General features: G+C 38.6%; 2 protein-coding genes across 2 annotated transcripts; both read left to right on the top strand.

Annotated features, from left to right (window-relative positions):
- Positions 1 to 503: 503 nt before the first annotated feature.
- LOC141331755 (lithostathine-like) lies at positions 504 to 1,210 on the top strand. The gene is made up of 2 exons (XM_073836785.1): positions 504 to 510; positions 852 to 1,210. Exons 1-2 carry the CDS (start codon positions 504 to 506, stop codon positions 1,208 to 1,210), a joined length of 366 nt encoding a protein of 121 aa, XP_073692886.1.
- An 8,546-nt stretch (positions 1,211 to 9,756) lies between these two features.
- LOC141332411 (butyrophilin subfamily 2 member A2-like) lies at positions 9,757 to 24,438 on the top strand. The gene is made up of 7 exons (XM_073837549.1): positions 9,757 to 9,808; positions 10,189 to 10,530; positions 10,856 to 10,996; positions 11,090 to 11,110; positions 12,127 to 12,165; positions 22,952 to 22,993; positions 23,089 to 24,438. The coding sequence occupies exons 1-7, from the start codon at positions 9,757 to 9,759 to the stop codon at positions 23,682 to 23,684; spliced, it is 1,233 nt and encodes a 410-aa protein (XP_073693650.1). The 3' UTR covers positions 23,685 to 24,438.
- The last annotated feature ends 745 nt before the right edge of the window (positions 24,439 to 25,183 follow it).

The raw sequence follows: 25,183 nt of genomic DNA, 5'->3' as shown, positions 1-25,183 counted from the left end.
TGCATTTTGGCAATAGTTATCCTTTAAAGTTCACTCTACACTCTTAAATATAAAGCTGCTTTGAAAGGTTGTTCACAGCGATGCCATAGAAGAATCATTTTTGGCTTCAAAAGGAACCATTCAGTCAATCTCTTCCTTGCCTTTTTATAATCTGAAGATACATGTATAAATCTGTAATACAGAGTGTTGTAAAATATGGAATATATGCATGGTATAGCTGTCTTCCTGTTCAACTTAAAGCTCGACTGGCAAGATTGATATCTAACTGTTCTAAGATTGAGGGTCAATTGCATGAGTCAAGTTTTCACAAGTTAAATGTTAAAGGTAAAATTATGTCTGATTGTTTCCATATTCTGTATGAGGAATATTAACTTTTGCCATCAAATAGAAGACTGAGAGTAGCATATGCTAGAATCAACAGATTACGGAAATCTTTTGTTCATAAGTCAGTAAAACTAATCAACCAGAATTGGCGGTCAAAGTAGGCAGCAATATTCTGAGGAATGGAGGGTACTTCAGTATTTGCGCAGTAGATTTGTATTAATGTGTATTGTATATTGTTGTAAATCTATGTCAGACAGTAAATGCTATACAATGCAAGACAATTTTTGGAAGAAATTCCAACAATAAAGTCAAATTGAACTGAAGCTGGTGAAACAAAAGGTTCTTCAGATGTTAAAGGTTCTTTATGGAACCATTTAGACAAAAAAGGTTCTTTATGGCATCATGAAGCACCTTTATTTTTAAGAGTGTACATGTCTGACGTGAAAAATTCATCCACAGTGTTTATTCTGCATGTAGTTTTTCGATCGGTCTCTCTAGTTTCTGCTTGTGGTTTGTTTGGTTCCCAGATAAACTGATTGTGATCGGAGAGAATCTGACGTGGTCTGGAGCTCTGACATACTGCAGACAGAATCACGTGGATCTAATCTCGGTTCATTCAGAAGAGATTCAGCGTCGTGTGATGAATGTGGTTAAACGTGCGTCTACTGCGGCGGTGTGGCTGGGTTTACACAACTACTGCATCATGGACATGTGGCTCTGGGTGAATGGAGAGATGGTGTGCTATCAGAACTGGGCTCCGGGGAACGGAACGACACCGGAAAACTGCAAACTCGAGAAGAGAAAAGGAGCAGTTCAGTCTGGAGGAGATCAGCGCTGGATCAGCCTTCCTGAATCTCACAAACTCAACTTCATATGCACAAATTAAGACCTAGACACAAGGGAATGTTTGTTTGTTTAATTGTTTTCATTTCATTATTTTTCTGGGCCCGTATTCACAAAACATTTTATCTTAGCACTAAGAGTTCTCCTAAATAGCAGTAAAAGTTTTTAGCTAAGAGTTTTCTCTTAAAATTTATTCCCAAAGCTGCGTAGACAAACTTTTACTAAGGAATAGAGAGAAGTAGTTCACTTTCAGAACAAAAATGTACAGATAATGTACTCACCCCCTTGTCATCCAAGATGTTCATGTCTTTCTTTCCTCAGTCATAAAGATGTTATGTTTTTTTTGTTTTTTTGAGGAAAACATTTCAGGATTTCTCTCTTTATCATGGATATGAATGGCGCCCCGAAGTTTGAACTTCCGAAATGCAGTTTAAATGCAGCTTCAAATGGCTCTAAACAATCCCAGTCGAGGAAGAAGAGTCTTATCAGGCGAAACGATCGGTTATTTTCGAAACACATTGACAAATTATATACTTTTTAACCTCAAATGCTCGTCTCATCTCTGCGCAGTCTGTTTGATTGGGGTGAATACAGTTAGGGTACGTCTAAAAACTCCCATCTCGTTTTCTTCCCTAATTTCAAAATCGCCTTAGATTGCTGCAATAGTGCCAACATAGTGTTTACAAAGTAAACATACAAAGAAACTCAAACTCCCTTTACAAAAAAAAAAAAAAAAAAGGTAAAAACTGCATTGTATTGTACGATGATTTTGACATTGAAGACATAAACCAGATGGTAGTTTTTAGACGTACCCTAACTGCATTGACTCGGATTATACTGACTACACATTGACTACGAGACAAAACGAGCATTTCAGGTTAAAAAGGAAATAAATTGTCAATTTTTTTATAAAATAACTGATCGTTTTGCTAGATAAGACCCTTTTGAAGCTGCATTTAAACTGCATTTCGGAAGTTCAAACTTCAGGGCTCCATCCATATCCATTATAAAGAGAGAAATCCTGAAATGTTTTCCTCAAAAAAACAATTTCTTTACGACTGAGGAAAGAAAGATATGAACATCTTGGATGACAAAGGGGTGAGTACATTATCTGTACATTGTTGTTATGAAAGTGAACTAATCCTTTAAGCTAAGAGTAAGGGGCGGGGTTGACCTTGTTGCTATGGAGGATGTCAGCATGCTCATTAACTATGCACACTGTGATTGGCTGATAGGAGAAGGGTCTCTGTCAGAGATTTATTCATAGAAATATTGTAGAGCATGATATTAAGTGGCCATATTCAAATAAAGTTTTAAAAAATGTTGCCACCAAGATTTTAAAATGCAGGCTAAGTGTCACAAATTAAACAAGTATATGTTCAGCTGATTATCAGAATATTACTTGTGTGCTTCTCATAATCACTTAGCTGATATGCATATAAACAGCCTTTTTTATTAACAGAATAGATTAATCATGGCTGATAAGATATGCAACTATAAAAGAAAACCAAACTGGACGCAATAACAGCTGTTACTTATTGCGCAACTTGTTAGTGAAAACAAGGATATAATCAAAGGAAAATTCTGAGTTTGAACAACCTCCAAAACCAAAATCTTTGCATGGGAAAAAAAAAAAAACATACTGCATGTGTGCAAATAAATACAAAGTGTTTCTAAAAATGTTTAAGTTCCGAGGCAGATTGCCAGCAATAGCAATTTAGGATAGTTGGGATTAGGAGTCCTCTTCACTGCTCCTAACGTTTCACAGAATTATGAGCTAGTTTTAGTGCTAAAATGCTTTGTGAAATACTTTTAGAGCTAAAATTTAGGAGTTCTAAATTTAGGACTGTCACGCCCACTATTTTTAAGATTTTCTCCTAAATCGGCAAGTTATGAGCTACTTTTAGCCTTAAGATGTTTTGTGAATCCAGGCCCTGATTTACTTCTATATGTTTGATTTTTTTGTTAGAGAGTGAACGGTTTGTGCTTTAAAAATGGCCAAACGTCTGTTTTAATTTTGTGTGTTCGTTTTCATAATATCACAATGTGCTCTTAATGTTTTTATCACCAATGTTTAAGATTAAGGTTTAACATTCTTTTATAAGTTTAACTGATTATGATGCTATTACATTAATCAAAGAAATGACTGGTTGAATGTGATTCTGTAAGGAATAGCTCTTGAGAATATTATTTGTCTCAGCTGAATGGAATCTGGTTTATTTTTAGGGAAATGTAATACGTTCCTCATAGTGTGATTGTTTTTTAATGAATGGTTTCCTATCTGTAATATTATTTTACATTTTTTCCATGTGGCAGAGCATTTTTTTTTCTATATATTGTAATGTTTTTGAGGTTTAATTGGGCATTTTGGTATTTTATTCTTCATATTTTGGATATACACTACCGTTCAAAAGTTTGGGGTCAGTAAGACTTGTAATAGTCTTTAAAGAAGACTCTTCTGCTCATCAAGGCTGCATTTATTTGATTAAAAATACAGAAAAAACAGTAATATTGTAAAATGTTTTTACAATATAAAATAATGTTTTTTATTTAAACATACTTTAAAATAGAATTTATTCCTGTGATGAAAAGCAGAATTTTTATCAGCTGTCACATGATCCTTCAGAAATCATTCTAATATGCTGATTTATTATTAGAATGATCAATGTTGGATAATATCAACAGTTGGGCTGACAAATATGTTTTGGAACCTGTGATTTTTTTTTTTTTTTTTTCAGGATTCTTTCATGAATAACAAGTTTAAAAAGTACAGTGTTTATTCAAAATATAAATATTTTATAAGTTATTACGCAAGTTATTTATTATTAACTTTTAATAAACTTTTAATTATTAACTTAATACATCCTTGGTGAATAAAAGTATTAATTTCTTAAAAAATAAAATAAATAAATAAATAAATAAATAAAAATGTACTGAACCCAAACTTTTGAACGGTAGTGTATCTGACATCTTTATTTGTCATATGTTGTAGTTTATTTTTCCTGTGTTTTAGTGAGTTTGCGAACCAAGTGACTAGGGTTACTTTAAACTGCAGCCACAACTATATAATATATTGTTATTTGATGTTGTTTGGTAACTCACACGCTTCTATTTCCTGGTGAAAAGCTTTCACAGTTCTGTTTACTTTTGTAAAGTCCGATGATGTAAGTTGAAGTTGACTGATGTGGATAAAGAGCCTAATAAAAACTCAACCATGGCCTTGGTGTCTGCATTTGTTCCTCACATCAACACAAAACAGAGACATTTGGGGGAGCACACAGACTAAGAGGGGTGCACTTACAAAGGGAAAAGTGAAAGTTGGGTATAAAATATGATGTTCGTGTACACAAACAATGTTCTCAATGCTGGAGTTCATGTGTAGAGACCCAGGCCATACTTCCAGCAAAGTTTCATGGTGTGTCGAGTCTTCTTAGTGTCGTAAAAATATGGATTTTGATGCGCTCAAAGTTATGCCCCTAGTTCTCCCATTCACCGGCCATTGACCACAAAACTAAATCACGGTCAATCTCAAAAACGGCTTGTTTGTCATAATTGTGCTTTTAGATATAACTTTGTCTCGTTTACAGTAAAAAAAAAACAGCCCTGGTTGCATTTTGGCAATAGTTATCCTTTGACTCATCTGAACGCCTCTGATTGGCCATTGCACTCCTGAGCTCAACGAAATCGTGTGTGATTGGTTATAATGTGCAACACTGTAAAAACGCCTGTGCAACATGAGCAGATCTTCATTTAATTCTGCAGTCGATACTTTTTATTGATTATTACTTAAAATGGATTTAACTTTATGCAGTTTGTGCAGAGGTATTTTGTTCAATTTAGTGGCATTATGTTGCCCAAATCCCTGTGGCCAGGGGAAGCTATAAGCACCTGTCAACATTTGGGTTCCCAAAAACGATAAATAGGGGGCGTATGAGTATGATAAGTCAGAAGTATTAATTACTGTATTATATTAATTTATTAAATTAATTTAAACAATTATTATTAAACAATTATATTAATTTAGTAAAATATTAATAGGCTATCTATTACTAATACATGTTTTCTGCATAAAAATAAGAGTCGTTTTTGGCTTTGGTCTGAACAAAGCCAAACAGGTTTTTGAAAAATTGCTAATTCTTTCTCTGCCAGCAGAGATAGCGGTAACAAACATGGTTTAAATATTTTCACACATGCTAGCTTAACCAAACATTTATGGTTACGGTATTTACCGTAAGCAACAATATGCAGAGAAAGAGGTGCGCCAAAATGCAAAAGTCTTTAGAAGATATCACTGAATATTTATTTTACCATAGTAAAAGTACATTTCTGGCTAAGGTAAACTTTTCATCTCTGTTTTTAGTATTCATTTAAAACGAGACAAATCTGCTATTATTTTAATCTCCAATTTGTTATTTATCAGTTTAGATAGTTTATTAATGCTTTGCAAACCAGCAGAAGACATTAACCTGTATTATATTCCAGTGGCGCAGATGGGGAACGTTGTAACACTGCGTTAAACATTAAACTATGCTATTTTATGACATTAGAGATGTTATTTAAACCATTTACTTTTATGGACTTTAATGAGAAACCACAACAAACAGGTGAATAAAGATGACAGTCGATGCTTAATGTTCAGAAAATTATTATTTCAAGAAATGTAAAGCATTTTGGCTGGTTTATGTGTGTGGTGTTCTATGAGAGCTGTGTGTGGAGTGTTTTTTCTGAATGTCTAAATGTGTTTCATCTATTTGTGCACAGTGTTTTGAGCTACTGTACAGCTGTGTGTTGCGATCAGAGCCGTCAGCATGGACGACATGGATTTTTATTCTTAAAAAACGCTATTATTTTATTTGAAAAAGTTAATTATTTTATTTTATTGACAAAATATTATAGTTTGTCGTGCATTTTTTTTTTTTTTTTTTTCATTCGATCAGATAACGTTTTAGGCTGTCATGTGGTGATGTTACAATGTACCTCACCTACGGGGCATATTGTAACATTTCACTTCCTTTCTTTTGAGGTAAATAATGGAAAAAAAAAAAACGAAAAAGGCGGGGCACAACCTAACACTTTTTGAATTTCGCAGTTTATGTAAATCCACGTGGGGTTCAGAGTACAATTTTTATCCACATTATTTTCACACTTGTCTGGTACAAATATATGGCTTTGTTTCATATTTACAGTGTATACGTTTTTCGTTATTTACCTCAAAAGAAAGGAAGTGAAACGTGACAACATGCCCCGTAGGTGGGGTACACTGTAACATCTGAGGGGCACGTTGTAACACGACCATATGACAGCTTCAAATGTTATCTGATCCAATGAAAAAAATATACACAAACTAAAATATTGTGTCAATAAAATACATGTGGTAACTTTTTCATGACAGTCACATGACGTTTTTTTTTAAATAAAAATAATCTAATTGTAGTTTACATGCTTTACATTTCTTGAAATAATATCTTCTTAACATCAAACATCAGTTGTCAGTCTTTATTCACCCTTTTCTTGTGGTTTCTCATTAAAATCCATAAAAGTAAATAGTGTAAATTGCATCGCTAATGTCATAGAACACTATAGTTTATTATTACACGGCTCTTTGGAATGCTTGATTCTGATTGGTCAGTTGAGACATTTGCAGGTTCGTTCTTTTCAAATAATCACCGCTCCAAAGTAATAACGCATAGCCGGTACTACTTGTATGTTTAAAATCCCTCCGTGCCAACAAAGATTACCGTTTGGCGCCATCTTGTGACAAACACTGGACAACCACAATTAACAATGGAAAATTTCGACATTAATCTATTTAAATTGTCTTACTAACGTACATAGTTTGAATGTTAGTCACGTGGTACTATATCGTTTCGTGGAAGGATAAAAATGTTAATTTAAAACAAATATGCCAATAAAAGGTTTCAAATTCATATTCATGTCCAGTTTTTTCCTTATGTGGCAAGTAGCCGTGTAATAAGCGGGATAATGTACAGGCAGCCGGTAGTTATCGCCAAATAAGCCCCTTCAGTGTGATACAACTGTCGGGGCTTATTTCTGCGATAACTACCGGCTGCCTGTACATTATCCCTTACATAACAGCGGGGCATATTGTCACACAGTGTTACAACATTCCCCATCTGCGAGACTGGAATATAATACAGGTGAGTGTCTTCTGGGGACAGTTACAACACTTTTTTGTTTCCTTTAGTTTCTCAGAGACTGCTTGTATTAAAGCCGAAATTTTAATAGCCTGGGTTTCCCCATGCTGCCTTGCGCACAGCGCGATTTTATTCACGCTGCTAGGCAGCCTGGAAACCATGGACCAAATTTTCACCTCAGATAGGAAACCAATCACAGAACGGGGAGGGAGCAGCAAGACGATGACGCCTTCTATGCGACTCACCGAAGCAGTTTGTTTATAACTATGGATCCAGCATGGCAGCAGACGCGAAGTTATATCTTTCGATGCAGCCTTAGATAGTTACACACAAGGCCGTTTCTCAATACCAAGTACACAAAGTTCGGACTTGGAAGTTTGACTTGGGAGTACGAACTCAAGGATTCAAGTCCTGCAATTCTGCAAATGGAACAGCAGTGTACTTGATAACGTCAGTCAGCTCGCCTTTTCTACTCCGGTTATCTTCACTGCTTCACTGCATGGATTTACAATAAGACGAAATATGATATCAACCACCTCTGCCTCTTTTCGTTTTCATTTAAACATATTAATAGCTGCAAAAACATAGTTCAGGGAATGTACAACAATGAAATGAAATATTTTATATCAAACAGCATTGCCTCTTTTCCGTAAGCAACAAAAGTGTGGTTCATGCAACGCGTTACAAAACAATAATTACAATAAAAGGAAGTGATATCAAACACCACTGCCTCTTTGTTTTCTTCAAAATATAAACCACAACTCTCTTTTCGTACTCATTTGAATAATAATAAAACATATTAATATGTGATTTAAGCTATATGTGCACTGTGTGTAATACATCTTTACTCTATGTATAATAAGATGAAACATGACAAGCACAACTCTGCCTTTTTTGTTAAATGTCAGTTTTAATTGACAATATAAGCCATTATAAAAGTATAAATATAAAGTATAAGAGACTTATGTAATCGGAAATGAAGACAAAAGCAGACAGTTCGGTCAAATGCATGTTAAAAAGTCAGCGTTGAATTACTATTGATAAATAATTTATGAAGCATAACTTTGTCCTCAGTCAAAAGTCTTCGTCTTCTTCCAATTGAAGACCTCTCTAAATCAATATTTACTAGTAACAATTCCGATTAGACAGCACTCTAATTTAATTATTACTAGTAAAATTGCAATTACAGAGCTCTATAATTAAATTTTTACTAGTAAAAAACCACATTAAAGATACGTTTAATTGCACAGCTCTGTAATTGAATTAAAGAGCTCTCTAATCGGAATTCTTACTAGTAAAAACTGAATGAGAGAGGTCTTCAATTGGAATTATAACTAGTAAAAAATTATTTAGAGAGCTCTCTAATTGTAATTCTTACTAGTAAAAATTATGTTGTAGAGCTCTGTAATTTAAAGTGAATTGAAGTCAATGGAGACATATGACTAGTAAAAATTAATTTGTAGAGCGCTCTAACTGGAATTGTTACTAGTAAGAATGGAATTATAGAGCTCTCTAGTTGAATTGTTACTAGTAAAAATGCAATTACGACGAGTAACACAGTGTATTTTAGGTGAAAACGGCTTGCCATAGCTATGCCTATTAGAAGCTCAGAAAGCACAGATTAAAATGTTGTTTTTACAAAGCGTTACACAAACAACTTAGACACTATGACCAAAAAATCACATCTTTAAAAGATTAACTTTTTTTTTTTTTTTATCATGAATCGCATGTGTCTGATTTCTTCCAGGAAGTATGAGGGGCCAATAAAGCATCTGCAGTATGAATATCATCTCTGTATCTTATTCCTGCTTGAAGAAATAAGTCTTGTTGAAACTGTCCCCACTCTCCCCTACGGGAAAATATTTAAACTGGGTGATAGCGAGATAAACTGGTAAAATACGGGAGAATACCGGGGAAAATTGGAGGGTTGACGTTTTTTTTTTCCTATGGCAACACAATCAACGCCTAAACACAGCCTACGCTGGTCAGGTACAGCGGTCATGTGGTACAAGTCGTAAGTCTCAGAAGACTCCCAGTTCACAAATTATAATTGCAAATTCTATGAGGACGTGAATGCTTTTTACAAGTTGGAATCTTACGGGAATTCCGACATTGCGTGAACGCACCTTAAGCCTACCCCAGCCTTACACATATGGGTTATTCATCACCTGATCACACCTGTCATCATTTTACTGACGTCTTTTAGAAAATGAAAGCACAACAGGAAGAACAATCCGGAGCATGTTTGATTCTAAATGCTCCACTGAACGCGTCTGAAGGATAATATTCTTCTAAACTGATTTAGTCTCCGGTGAGTTTGTTTCCTTATTGAATATTGAGATTTTATTTATTCTGGTAAAAAAAACTGCCTCCGAGCTTTACTTGATTTTCAAATTCAAATTGTATTTAAATCTGTGTGTGTATTTCCACAGGCATGTTGTCGATTACTATCGCTTTACTGCTGAACCTCCTCGTAGAGACCTCTGGTAAAAACACGCTTGGATTTCATTCAGTTTTACGGCTTAAATGTTCAACACAATCTAGATGAGATCAACAAATATTAATATTTATCGAGTAGGCTAACATGTCATCAAATTCTATTTTAAGCAGTACATTACGCACAGAATGTGTTTAGACATGTAAAGTGATTTAGGATATAGGCTAATCTCTACCCGATCTCGTCTATATACAGTAGTCAGTAGTGTAGAGATGAAGCATAGGATTCACTTTAAACCCAATCAGTTTTCTGTTTGTCAATTTTCTTTATTTTTCTTTACATTTATAAACTAAACTTATTTTAAATAAATACAGATTACAGACTAACACACTGCATATTTCATTGAGCGTGTCTATCTGTGTCTGTCAGTGTCGTTCTCTGTAGTGGTTCCTGGTGATCCAGTAGTGGCTCATGTGGGATCCACAGTGATTCTGTCCTGCTGGATCTCTCCTCCTGAGAACGCTGAAGCTCTGGAGATCCGCTGGTACCGTCAGAATCAGTTCAACAACCCGGTTTTCCACCAAATTAATGGGACGATCCGGCAAATCCAGGAATGTTACAGGAACCGAACCTCTTTGTCTGGTGAACTGAAGGATGGAGACGTCTCTCTACGGCTGGAGAAACTCGCATTCCAGGATGAGGGTTCATTTCACTGTGAAGTTAATAGAGAACGTTCATATGGCAGCGAAGCAGTAGATCTAAAAATCACATGTGAGTCAAAAACTAGACTTCATTGTGTTTTCATGGATCTGTGGCTCATTAAAAGAATAGTTCTCTTCCTCATGTGTCCAATCTCATATGATTTACTTTCCACTGGTGTTTATCAGATCCAATAGCAGTCAATCATATCTTAGTCCAGTATATTCTCAAGTCTTTGTCATCCAGTAGGTTTTTGTGAAGAACATGCTGACATTAAACTAATTTTAGGAAAATTATGATGCCATTTATTTAATTGTTTAGCTTAATATTTTTTATATTTTGTCATATATTTAATTATGATTGATAAATTTCACTCCAGAATTGATTTTTTTCCCAGATCCACCACATTCATCAGATCCACCAGATTCATCAGATTCATCAGATCTATGGAAGGCTCTTTTCATCTCTGTTTGCATCTGTGCTCTTTTGCTGGGCTTGTTTGGGTGGATTCGCTACAAATACAGACAGAAACTAAAAGGTACAACCTGATAGAAAGTTTTTGAGTTTTATTTCATCTTCAGTATTTATGCTTTATTCCTCTCATGTGATGATATTTTTATCTGTTTTGCAGGGGAAAATCTAGCTGAAGAAGGTACGTAACTAACTCGTTGTGAATCAGATGAATCCTTTTAGGCACAGTGTTATTAATACACTAAAATATTTAAAAAAAAAATGTTTATAGGTGTTCTACCTGCGTTTTGAATTTTGCATGTTATATTATTGTGTTTAAGTGTTAACAGAAATGTTTGTAAAATTGATGGATAATGTCCTGCCAGAAAAATGACCAGTTCATTTTCCATTTCTTTTTTTTTTAAACAGTGTAATTTTGATATCTTAATCAACACTATGACAAGTAAATTGATGTTTAAATGGGCTTGTAGCATGCTAAACACACTTAAACAAAGATGAATCCCACTAAACACAGAGAAAACAAGAGATCACAGATTAAAAGCAGATTGAGTGGAAAGTTGCAGCTGTGGAAATACACGGTACTATCCACACACAGGCATTAAAAATAAACCAGCGGTGATTTCACGACAACAATCTTCTTTTGTGTTCAGCACAAGATAGAAATGAATACAGAATTGGCAGAAATGTAATTCTTGGGTGAACTATCCCTTTAATGACAAGCTGCAGCATGTTTAGGCAAGGCAAGGCTTATTTATATAGCACATTTCATACACTATGGTAATTCAAAGCGCTTTACAAATAAAAGAAAAACAAGGAATTCAAATTAAAAAAAAATGTTCATAGGCTTTAAACCTATTTCGCTTAGGCCTAGTCCTAGACTAAAATAAAGGTCTGAGCTGTTTCAAATGAAAGAAACTTGTACTGACTGATCTTAAAATACATCAGTGCCTTTGTTTTGTCTCAAGATGCACACCTGTAATGTTTTTTCTAAGGCATGTTTATAAAAATGACTTAATTAATCTATGGTCTAATCCTGGTTTAGGCTAAGACCCGTCTATGAAACCGGGCCTTAAAATATTTAAACCCAGATTCTGTCTCTTTTTTGAAAGGGATAGGTGTAGTTTAATGATGTACAAAGTCTGGAGTATTTATGAGGCAAATAATTAAACCTTCCATTTATTTCTTCCGTCACTTTAGATTGTGAGGAGTCTATGGTCGAACTGACAGAAAAAGAAGGTATGTGAAGAGTTTGCTTGTTGTTTGCTCTACTTTTATAAGAACTGTGCTGAAGTGAATGTTATTGACCTGTCATTGATGTTAAAGGGGTCATGAACTGCCTTTGCTTTTTATTTTGTACTGCTCTCTGAGGTACACTTAAAGTTATCAAGAGTTTTACACCAAAAACCATAATTTAGAAGTATTAGGCTATTTTCTGTCCTGCTTTTATCCCCCTCAGCAGAACACTGTTTAAATAGGTGTGATGGATTGTAGACTTGGAAGTAAATGCCCATTTCTGTGATTGGATAACAGCGTACATTCATTCCTAATAGTTGGACACCACTGAGATTTAGGTTTAAAACACATGAACAACTCAGTACATATCAAATGATCTGTAAGAAGAGTCAAAGCAATAATAACCCTTGAAAAAATGTTTCTGCTTTTAGAAGCTTTTCACCATAGAATATTTTACCGGCTCAGGGAGCTGACCCACCAAAGACTGTCCGATTAGAGACTGAACAAAGATGATTCACGGGAATAACCCATTTATTGTCACCACTCAACAGACTGGTTTGTGTGTAGTTGTGATTGTGGTTGTGGTTTTCTAAAAATAAAAAGTAACAAACATGAATATACATAGTATACATGATAATAGTGAGAATAAGTTACAACAAAAATATTGGCAACAATACAGCACAATAAATAAATATAATAAGATTTAAACAAACATTATTAGCAAGATGTGCTACAAGGCGATCTGTAATTTCCATCTTACAAGTACGCAGTTGTAACTTGACACCTTATTAGAGCCCAGCGGCTTGTGTAGCGCTACTCTGTCTGGGCTACGAGAACGCATGTGCGCAGAAAGTTGTTTATCGTTACACATAGAGAAATATAAATGAACGTTGCATCAAACAGGAACATAACTCGTCTTAATAACAACAAATGTAACTTTAGCACTCTTAATAATGTAGATAGATATGTAAACACACAACTACAGGGCTATAGGCACACTTACTATGAGAACACGCAGATACCTAATAAACATCGTTACCTCACAAGTATAATCACTCGTTTACAAAGGCAGATTTGTATCGCATCGATTATATGATTGACGATCCAAACTTACTTATAAATTCACGCACAACACTTGATCCAAAGCGATCTTTCAAGAGTCCGAACACAAAATGGTGCGCAGTAACTTTAGCGTCCGTCCAAGCCTCCCGCTGCAATGAACTACTGTCTCTGTGAGGGCGGGGGAGATCAGGTGATCCAGGTTTCTGGACGCTGGTTGGCTCAGGTGAAGTGCTCTATGTATGTGTGTGTGCCTCAACAAACAGAACGGGGAGATTTAAGAAAAAGGGGTTAGAATAACAGAAAAAACGTAGCCTTTTTTACAGCCGCCCCCAGATTTCCATAAGGAAATATGTACATATACAAAAAGGCTTCTATACTATTATGGTATATATTATGGTACAATTACTTTAATCAGGAATGGCAGGCAATTGTACAAGGCGTGCAACTGGTCGGATGTAAGCTTTTTCTCCCACCTGAACTTTGGCTGTCCTCACTCTGGTGTCAGCTCCTGGATATACTTCCGACACCTTTCCCAGGGGCCAGAGAGCTCTGGGTAGTTGCGGGTCAATGATCAACACCGTAGTGCCAACCTGGATGTCTGGAGTATCATTCTGCCATTTTTGGCGGCTTTGAAGACCCGGGAGGTAGAATTTGAGGTAATGTCTCCAGAATTGGTCCGCAAGGATTTGGCTGTGGCGCCATCTGCGTCGGCTAACCAGCTCAGATTCTGGGTATACTATCAGAGGAAGTGAAGCATCTGGCCGCCCCATTAGGAGACAATTTGGAGTAACTGGGTCAGGATCGGATGCATCAGATGAAGTATATCCCAGTGGTTTGGAGTTCAAAATACCCTCAATCTCTGCCAGTACAGTTTGAAGGACCTCAAAGGTCACTGATTGAGTTCCTAGAGTAACCGTCAGTGCATTCTTCAAAGAGCGAATTTCTCGCTCCCAGCAGCCTCCAAAGTGTGGGGAGTTTGGTGGGTTGAAATGGAATTCAATCTGCTGTTTGGCCAACTGTCTCTGTAGATCTGGTACAAGAGCTGTAAAAGCTTCCCTCAGCTCCCTCTCACCTCCTCTGAAGTTCGTGCCCTGGTCTGACAAAAGTTCATGGGGTTTTCCTCGTCTAGTCATGAACCGCCTGAGAGCCATAAGGAAGGAGTCAGTTTCCAGACTATGGAGAATGTCAATGTATACTGCTCTGGTGGTGAGGCATTTGAAGATTATTCCCCATTTCTTCTCATTGCGTCGACCTGTTCTGATAGCATAGGGACCAAAGCAGTCTACGCCAGTAGAATAAAAGGCAGGCTTGAAAAGACGCAGTCTTGCTGGGGGGAGGTCTGCCATTTTAGGTACCTCTGGTTTCTTCCTCCATTTCTGACACTGCACACACTCTCGCTGCAAACGTTTGATGGCCTCTCTACCACGCAGAACCCAGTATTTACGACGGAGTTCAGCGAACACCCTCTCGGGACCTGGATGACAAAGTTTAGAATCATAACTTTGGATGATTAGTTTTGTGATGGGATGTCTTGGATCCAGTATGATAGGGTGCATGTTGTCAGGCTCCAGGTAGGGACTACGTCGTAAACGTCCGCCAACTCTGATTAATTTGGTTTCTCCATCAAGTTCTGGGGCTAGTGCTCTTAGTCGGCTGTTGCACGCAAGTGGTCTGCCAGTCCTTAATTGTTCTAAGTCTGGTCGGAAGCATTCCTGCTGTGCTTCCTGCAAAGCACTAATCTCTGCCCTTCTGTAGTCACTGGCTGTGGGCTTACCATCAGCCGCCCCTTGGAGAGCCATGGACTCAATTAGCTCCTCGAGGGTCTTAAACTGACTGTAATCAGAGGATGTGAAACACACAAGAGTACAGGTACTAACCTTACGAAGCTCACTGTTGTCTGGTTCCTCTGGAATGGGGCATTCAGGCCACAGATTGGGTGGATCTTTCAGAAAGTGTGGTCCTTGGCACCAGCGGCTTTCCAAGCTGAGTTCATTGAGACCCCTTCCCCGAGTGATGTCATCAGCTGGATTGCATGCTGAGGGTACATATCGCCAGCTATGCTTCTCTGTGAGATCCTGGATCTCTGCGACTCGAGTCCCCACAAATACTTTAAACCGGCATGAGTCCGATTGTAGCCATGTGAGGACAGTGGTGGAGTCAGTCCACAAAATCGTCTGGCGTATGGGTAGGTTCAACTCAGTATGGAGTACTTTGGCGAGTTGAGCTCCAGTCAGTGCAGCGCATAATTCCAGTCGGGGAACAGATTGTTGTTTTTTTGGTGCCACACGGGATCTGGCTGTTAAGAAGGCCACCTCTGTTTGCCCATGTTCGTCCTCTGTTCGAAGATATGCCACGGAGCCATACGCACGTTCGGAGGCATCACAGAAAACGTGTATGTCTCTTAGGCTCGTGGTGGTGTCTTTGATGGGGCTACAGTAACACCGAGGAAGAACGATATTTTGAAGAGCTGGTAGCTCCTCCTCCCACTCAGTCCAGGCTTGTAGAAGGTCTGAAGGCAGGTGTGGATCATCCCAATCCCGTTTTTTCTCCCACAACTGTTGTACAATAATCTTGGCGCGAGTGGTAAAGGGGATGAGGTATCCCAATGGGTCATACTGGCTGGCTAGTATTCTATATATGTTGCGCATCGTAGTCTCGCCACTGTCCTTGGCACGGTATTTGTAGGAGATTGTGTCAGACTGATGGTTCCACAGGAGCCCCAATGTTGACTCCTGGATGTCCTTTCTGCCTTGTGAAATCCAGAGTTCTGCACTGTCGGATATGGACTCACGGGATAGATGACTTATTGTTGAAGGGGCGTTGCTGGACCACTGCCTCAACTCAAAGCCTCCCTCTGCCAGCAGGTTCCTGATTCTGTCAACGAAGCATTTAGCTTCCTCTACTGAAGTGAAACTTTGCAGACAGTTGTCAACATAGAAGGATTTCAGAACAGAATCACGGACATCGTCCTCTGGCTGGCTATGGTCAAGGGCGTGTTTCTGGAGTGCAAAGATGGCACAGCAGGGACTGCAGGTAGTGCCGAAAGGGAGGACCTGCCATTCGTACACACTGGGTAGTTCCTGTACGTTTAGATCTCTCCAGAGAAAGCGCAAGAGCGGTTTGTCCTCTGGGAGCAGTCTAACTTGGTGGAACATCCCCTTGATGTCGCTGCTGACTGCTACTGAATGTTCCCTGAATCTGAGTAGCACTGCAAGTAGGGATGGCCCCAATGGTGGTCCTGGGAGTAGAAGCTCATTCAGGTTTTGTTGGTGATATTGGAACGAGCAGTTGAAAACTATCCTGTTTTTCCCGTTGTGCTGCACCATGTGGTGTGGGATGTACCAGGAGCAAGATGTGTCTGTCACAGCGTCTTGTGGTAACTTGTTAACATATCCTGCTTGTTCCAGTTTTGAAATTTCTGTGGTATAAGCGGCTGCTTGCTGTGGATTTTTGGCCAGTCTCTTTTCTGTGGCCCTCAGCTGCGATAAGACGGCCTCTTTTGGTGCTTTAAGTTCAGGCATGTTCTTGACACGCAAGAGAGGGGTTGCGTATCGTCTGACACCATCCACCTCAACCCTTATTGTCTTCCTTTCCAGCAGCTCTACTGCCTCTTGGTCCTGTCTTGATCTAATACACATCTTCTCATTATGCCAAGGCAGTATGTCCATCTGCCATAATTTCTCCACTTGCTTGTAGAGATCGGATTCTGGGAATGAGACTGAGGTGAAGAGACAATGTTGCTCAGTTACGTCCTTACACAAGTGTTGGACTGGACCCTGTAATGTCCAGCCAAGGCGTGTCTTTATGGCAGCTGGTCCACCTGGAGGCCCCAGCCTAACTGGTTCCACTGGTGTGATCAGATGTGGGTAATCCGATCCAATGAGCAACACAGGACAGATCTCCTCAAAATCGTGCAATGGAAGGCCTTTAAGGTGCTTATACCTCTCCCTCAAAGTCTTTACTGGGTGTGAGTGTTCGGCTAAACTTAGTTGTTGAGCAGTGAAGGCACCTTTGATGTGATATCTTTTAGTAGGCTGAGCACTTGGCGAGATCACAAATGAAACTGCTGCTCCTCTGAGAACTTGTAACTCCTGCCTGATTGTTCGGAGTGGGAGGTCTTCAGGTTGACCCTTAAGGCCCAACTGCTGAGCTGCAGTATGAAGGAGGATAGTTCTCTCTGATCCATCATCCTGGATCGCGTATGCACTCATCTTCCTCTTACCATTTCTGAGAATCACCTTGCTGATCTTAAGCAACACTTTTCTGCTGGTAGGCGGTTTATGGATCAGAAGAATCTCATTACTGGTGTTGAACAGACAGGTGTTGGTATCAGCAGGTTCGTCTTGGGCAAGCTTTGGATTCTCAGACTTCCCAACACTGATGTCATGCAGAGCTATGAGGTGTCGGCTACTGCACTGTCTACAACGCATCTTCAAATTACATTCAGCTGACTTATGGGTTCTGCCACAACGCCAGCATCTGTTGTTGTCTTTAACCCAGCTTCGTTTTTGGTCCTTGGTAAGCTGTTTGAAGTTGATGCAGTTGTTGAGGGAGTGTTTACTGTTGTCACAGTAGGGGCAGTAGGGTTTTAGAGAAGTCCCAGATGGTGAAGCAGACAGCTTAGATTCTGGTATCACCTTCTCTGTGCCCAGAAAGATTGTGGTGCCTTTAGCAGCTGGTCTAGAGTCTCTGATTGTCTCTCTGGATCGTGTTGAGGGCCCTCTGCGCTGATTGCTTACAAACCTTGAAGTATCCTCTTGAACTTCGATTTCAAACTCCAACCATTCTGCCAAATCCAGAAGAGTGGGGATGGGCACACGATGTGGATGTGCAAACCTCCGAAACCCTGATCTCAGGTCGTGTGGAAGCTTCCCAAGCAGTCGAGACACATGTGATCCACATTGCAGCTCGAAGGTGCCCTTCCTGCCTAACTGCTCTAACATGCCCACCAGTGAACGTACTTTAAGAGCGAAAAGGCGAAAGGACTTCTGGTCTCCACTAGCTATGGCTGGGCCATCCATTAACTCTGCAATCCGCTGCAGAGCTAGCTGATGTGGCTGGCCATACTGTTGGTCTAAAGCAGCCATTGTCTTTGTGTAAGGTTGATGTGAATGGCAGTATGAGTCAGCGATTAATAAAGCCTCTTCTAACTTCAGATGGTCCATCAGTATCTGAAATTTGAATCTTTCTGTTGCATTCACTGGAAGGATATTCTCCAGAGCAATTTTCAATCGTGAGAACTCTCTCGGGTTGGGATGTATGAAGTCAGGAATCGTTGGCGTTGGACCTCGATACATCATTTCTTGTTCAGGCGGAGATGGAGTACATGACCGATATGGCATTTGTGGATGCCTCACAGGGTCTTGAGATTCCCCATATAGAGGGTCTTGCCTGTATAAGTGGGAAACTTCTGATCTCTGACCCTCTTGTGGCACGTAATTTTGAGAAGAGCTCCGTTTGGTATGGGAAGCAGATGCTGGAGGTGGGTCATGTGCTGGACTTCGATGCTTGTCCCCAGTCTGATGCTCACTTTGTTGTCTGAAGCGTTGGGCTGGTAAGGGTCTGAAACTCGCTTCAACAGAACAGGTTTGTGACTGGCCGCGTGGGGCAGGTACAGGGTAAATGGAGCTGTGCTGCCTTGGAAGGGCGACAGGTGAAGTGGACTGATTTGCAGGACATTGCTGCTCCATACGAATTTGTAGCTGCTTCATTTGTTGCTTGAGCTGAGAAAGCTCCTTTGCATATTGGTCATTGATGCTCTGAAATGAGTCCCTTTCCTGCTGTATCATCTGCAAGGCTTCCCGGAGATCCTTATTCTCCCTCCTTATGACGTCTGATGCAGATTCCTGCTCGTCATCGCACCATGGTGGTGGACTGTCAGCTTCATAAGCTGGTAGCACTGGAGTAAAGCCAGTTGCGCCTTCCTCCACTTCATCGCCTTCAGCCAGTCTATTTGAGTTAGTGAGTGGTGACATGGGTTGTGATACCGACTTATGGCGGGTAAATCCAGTGAGGTCATACTCATCATAACGTGCGGGAAGGACCGTCCTCCTCCTGACGCGCACAGTTGGATCATCCTCAGCATACTGTGACATCTTCTATATCTTCAGTAAGTCCTGAATCCGGCTCGAAGGACCATGAAAAAATGTTTCTGCTTTTAGAAGCTTTTCACCATAGAATATTTTACCGGCTCAGGGAGCTGACCCACCAAAGACTGTCCGATTAGAGACTGAACAAAGATGATTCACGGGAATAACCCATTTATTGTCACCACTCAACAGACTGGTTTGTGTGTAGTTGTGATTGTGGTTGTGGTTTTCTAAAAATAAAAAGTAACAAACATGAATATACATAGTATACATGATAATAGTGAGAATAAGTTACAACAAAAATATTGGCAACAATACAGCACAATAAATAAATATAATAAGATTTAAACAAACATTATTAGCAAGATGTGCTACAAGGCGATCTGTAATTTCCATCTTACAAGCACGCAGTTGTAACTTGACACCTTATTAGAGCCCAGCGGCTTGTGTAGCGCTACTCTGTCTGGGCTACGAGAACGCATGTGCGCAGAAAGTTGTTTATCGTTACACATAGAGAAATATAAATGAACGTTGCATCAAACAGGAACATAACTCGTCTTAATAACAACAAATGTAACTTTAGCACTCTTAATAATGTAGATAGATATGTAAACACACAACTACAGGGCTATAGGCACACTTACTATGAGAACACGCAGATACCTAATAAACATCGTTACCTCACAAGTATAATCACTCGTTTACAAAGGCAGATTTGTATCGCATCGATTATATGATTGACGATCCAAACTTACTTATAAATTCACGCACAACACTTGATCCAAAGCGATCTTTCAAGAGTCCGAACACAAAATGGTGCGCAGTAACTTTAGCGTCCGCCCAAGCCTCCCGCTGCAATGAACTACTGTCTCTGTGAGGGCGGGGGAGATCAGGTGATCCAGGTTTCTGGACGCTGGTTGGCTCAGGTGAAGTGCTCTATGTATGTGTGTGTGCCTCAACAAACAGAACGGGGAGATTTAAGAAAAAGGGGTTAGAATAACAGAAAAAACGTAGCCTTTTTTACAACCCTGAAATAAGGGACAAGGCGTTGCGCCACTGATGCTGTGGGTAATAGTAAACAAATCTGTGGTAAAATGAAGTAAACAAATGACCACGGTCTTACTGATGCGGTTTGGGTCTTCATTAAAAATAAAGTTCATCCACTCTTTCCTAACTTCGGGATCAGAAGGAAGGCAATGCACTTTTCCACAAATTGGCACAGCAGAGCATCCTGTTGTTTTCAGAGCTATCTGTATCATTTGGGTTCTGTGTAGACTTCCACTGCAGGTGTGTTTTATACAGGAAACAAGCTAAAATTAAGAGCATTTGCTTAAAGGGAGTGCTCCTAATCTCAGTTTGTTACTTGTATAAAAGACACCTGTCCACAGAAGCAATCAAGACCACAAGACTACAAGACCACAAGACTACAAGACCATCGCCAAGCAGTTTGGTGAGAAGCTGACAACAGTTGGTGCGATTATTCACAAATGGAAGAAACACAAAATAACTGTCCATCTCCCTCGGTCTGGGGCTTCATGCGAGATCTCACCTCGTGGAGTTACAATGATCAGGAGAACGCTGAGGAATCAGCCCAGAACTACACTGGAGGATCTCGTCAATGATCTCAAGACAGCTGGACCAAAGTCACCAAGAAAACAATTGGTAACACACTACGCCGTGAAGGACTGAAATCCTGCTCAAGATAGCACATGTACAACTCGTCTAAAGTTTACCAATGAACATCTGAATGATTCAGAGGAGAACTGGGTGAAAGTGTTGTGGTCAGATGAGACCAAAATCCAGCTCTTTGGCATCAACTCAACTCGCCGTGTTTGGAGGAGGAGGAATGCTGCCTATGACCCCAAGAACACCATCCCCACCGTTAAACATGGAGCTGGAAACATTATGCTTTGGGGGAGTTTTTTCTAAGGGGACAGGACATCTGCACTGCACCAAAGGGACGATGGACGGGGCCATGTACCATCAAATCTTGGGTGAGAACCTCCTTCCCTCATTGAAAATGGGTGGTGGATGGGTATTCCAGCTTGACAATGAGCCAAAACACATGGCCAAGGCAACAATGGAGTGTCTCAAGAAGAAGCACATGAAGGTCCTGGAGTGGTCTAGCCAGTCTCCAGACCTTATTCCCATAGAAAATCTGTGGAGGGAGCTGAAGGTTCGAGTTGCCAAACGCCAGCCTTGAAACCTTAATGACTTGCAGAGGATCTGCAAAGAGGAGTGGGACAAAATCCCTCCTGAGATGTGTGTACACCTGCTGGACAACTACAAGAAACATCTGACCTCTGCGATTGCCAACAAGGGTTTTTTCACCAAGTACTAAGTCATGTTTTGCGAAGGGGTCAAATATTATTTCATTCATTAAAATGCAAATCAATTTATAACTTTTTTGAAATGCGTTTTTCTGGATTTTTTGTTGTTATTCTGTCTCTCACTGTTTAGATAAACCTACCATTAAACGTATAGACTGAGCAAACATACAAAATCATTCAAGCATTAATAGCAATTTTTTCTTGATAAAGAGAAGCTTTTCTGTATTGTCTGATCAAAAATGTTTTATATTTTTTATAAAAAGCAACATACATATAATACATCTAATACAATTATGTAATTATACTATAAAACGTAATTTAATAACGTATACATTTGTAATTATCCACAATAATTTCTTTATGGAAAAAATGTATTTAAATGCTATATAGCACTATGATAAATAATGAACGAGTAAATCAATTTTTAAGTGGTTTTAATTGTCAATGTTTATTCAAAAAACGAGAATAATTCACTATTAGTGTAAAATGCTGTTCTATTAGGTTTTAAAAACAGAATTCTACTATGCAATTTAAAAGACATTAATTTCGCGTCGTGCCTAACAACGCCCTTCAGCCATGATTTATTCACGATACAGCACGGCCTCAAGTACCTTATTGCTTTTATAAAATGGTTACCACACAATAAAAATATTAATATCAAAAATATATATTAATTTATATATATATATATATATATATATATATTAGGTTGTACGTTTTTATAAAGTAAAATCATTAACTGCCTTCCGCTGTAAAAAGTAGTCCCTAACTGCTAAAGCTTTGTTTACGTTGCTAAGGGTGGTTGCTAAGGAGGTTCAATGATACACAGAACGTTGAGTGAAGCGGTCGTAGCCGTGCTGTATCGTGAATAAAACACAGCTGCTGACCAATCAGAATTGAGGAATGGAACTAACCGTTTTATAATGGTCCTTATAACGCATTTCTAACTATATAAAATATAATGTGATTTTGCAGGAATTGTAATCAGGCGCTAAAAATAATACCCATTACAAGTCATTTGAACCAGATCACTCTGGGTCCTAATGGAGACCCGATTCCGGGTGGGGACTGGATTTGACACTCATGCGAAAAATTGGCCGATTCCGAACACTAGCCGGTCAATCGGTGCATCTCTAGCGAAAAGTTATTTTATCAGAAAAAATAGCCGCTTCCATTATCACACAATTACTCTTATTATTGCTGTTATTCTCCTTCTGTTACAGACTCATTACTGTTATATATTGATACTGCAAATGTCATCAATTATAGTTGTAGTTTTTCACAAATAATATCTTTTTTTTATTTTAGTTGTAGGTGACACAGATATAGAGGAACTAAGGAAACATGCAGGTATGACATCATCTTAGTTATATATGCATATATGTGTAAATATGATCTCACACACAGTGATTAATAGTTGTTGCTCATACATTTTCTCTTTACAGTTGATATCACTATTGACAATGAGCATTTTCATCAAGGCCTGATTCCTAGTCAGGACTATAAAATCATGAGTAAGAGTCCAGACTATAATCACACTGGAGAGGGATATCCATATCAATTATGTGCATCTGGAGCCCAAACATTCACCTCTGGTCGTCACTATTGGGAGGTAGAACTGGGACAAGAAAATACACCTCCTAAAAACTACTGGTTAATTGGTGTGGTGAAACATGGAAATTGTTATTCAAAAGACAGATCTGCTTTAACTCCATCAAAGGGTTACTGGTTCTTGTGTTCAGACGGTCCTAATGGCTTTCACACCAGCACTGACCAATCAGTTACATTCTCACTGACACCGAGACCTGAACGACTGGGAGTTCTGTTAGATTATGATGACGGTCAGCTGTCATTTTACAACGTCAAAGAGAGGAAACATCTCCTGACCATCAGCACCAGATTCTCTGGATCAGTCGTTCCTCTCTTCAATCCTGGTGTTGGTGATCAGAGTCAGCTTAGAATCCTGGATTGTCCAAAACCTGTAGAATCAGCTGAAGAGTCCAGTCAACCTTTATTGAGTAATAACAGCTCAGACGCCTGACTGACCAATGCTGTGTGTTTAAACTGAACATAAATCAGATTGTATGTCTACAAAACACTAGGTCATTGGTTTGATGATGACATATTTCTGGTATTTGGTCAAAGTGGTAGTAAAGACCTCAAGTGTGTGTAGAACAGGGATGGACAGCTCAGTCATGGAGGTTCATTTTTTGGAGTTTAGCTCCAAACCTCAAACACACCTGAAGAATATAACTAAAGTCTTCAAGAAGGAGCTAAACTCCTCACTCCTAAAAAATAAAGCTGGCAAAAGGTTGTTTTCACAGTGATGCCATTGAAGAACATGTTCCCCAGCGAACATTTTGATTCAGAGTGAAGAACATTCAAAAAGAATGAAGTTTTGCTGCATAAAGAGGTTTTGTTGATATTAAAGGTTCTTTATGGAACCATCAATGCCAATAAAGTAACAGAATTCGGGTGTCCGCAGGCCCTAAAAAGTATCAAATTCAGATTCAATAGGTCTTAAATATTTTTGGTCACATTACTGCTAAAATACCTTAACTTTCTAAATAAGTCAAGCTATAGCTGATCACGAAACTTCAAACTAGTTTAAAATGTTTTTTTGTTTTTTTTTTGACAAACAGCCTGATTAATAAACAGCGAAGCATCAAAACACAAGAATTATTCTTTTTATTTAATACATCTGATTCAATGTAAACAGCAATTGACAATGAATAGTGTATTTCCGGTATCAAGGTTGCGCTGCCTGACTTTTTGTGAGAGACTTGAAAACAAATGAGCATAACAGCAGGTATAAATTGTTTACATAGCAAAAAAACTTGTGATGTGGTCTTTTTGTGGAATATTGTCTCCTGATATGAAAAGTTCACTGTATATTGTAGTAATAATAATAAATATATTTATGACAGCAATGAAATTGTTTTCTTTTTACATTAAACACAATAAATATTAGCATATGATATAATGTGCATTTCCATTACAGTTTTATGTCTTAAATTTAATATAAGAAGTCTTAAATTTCTCTTGTTCATATCTGTAGAAACCCTGGGACCATTGTTGCTCAAATCCTTTTGATTTTCAATATTCTGCACATTAAAATAAGCTTCTACACTGAAAACCCTAATAAGTTGACTGGACTAAAGTGATTGAGTAAACTCGTTGCCTCAATTTAATTGAGTAATGGAGTCTCCCAAAACTTGCATATTTAAGTTTATTTAACTTTGCGGTTTTGTAGACTACACTTAAATCGTTCAGTTCAATAAACTTTGTACTTATTTAATGTACTTAAACGATTATGTTCAAATGTACTTATATATTTAAGTTAACTCAACATGGAAAGTAACTGAACTGAAATAAAACAATGAACAGCATAATTAATCTTTGATTTTTTTTATTGACAAGATGTCACAATATTAATGAAAATACAGTTAACACTATACAGTAATCTAAATCAGTTATAGCCACACCTTAAGGTGGTAAAAATAAATTAAACTAGTGCAGTACATCAATTGTACAACTCTA

The sequence above is a fragment of the Garra rufa genome, chromosome 3, assembly GCF_049309525.1.
Source record: "Garra rufa chromosome 3, GarRuf1.0, whole genome shotgun sequence".
Taxonomy (NCBI): Eukaryota; Metazoa; Chordata; class Actinopteri; order Cypriniformes; family Cyprinidae; genus Garra; species Garra rufa.
The sequence above is the reverse complement of the archived record's forward strand: the minus strand, read 5'-3'. Positions and strand labels throughout refer to the sequence as shown.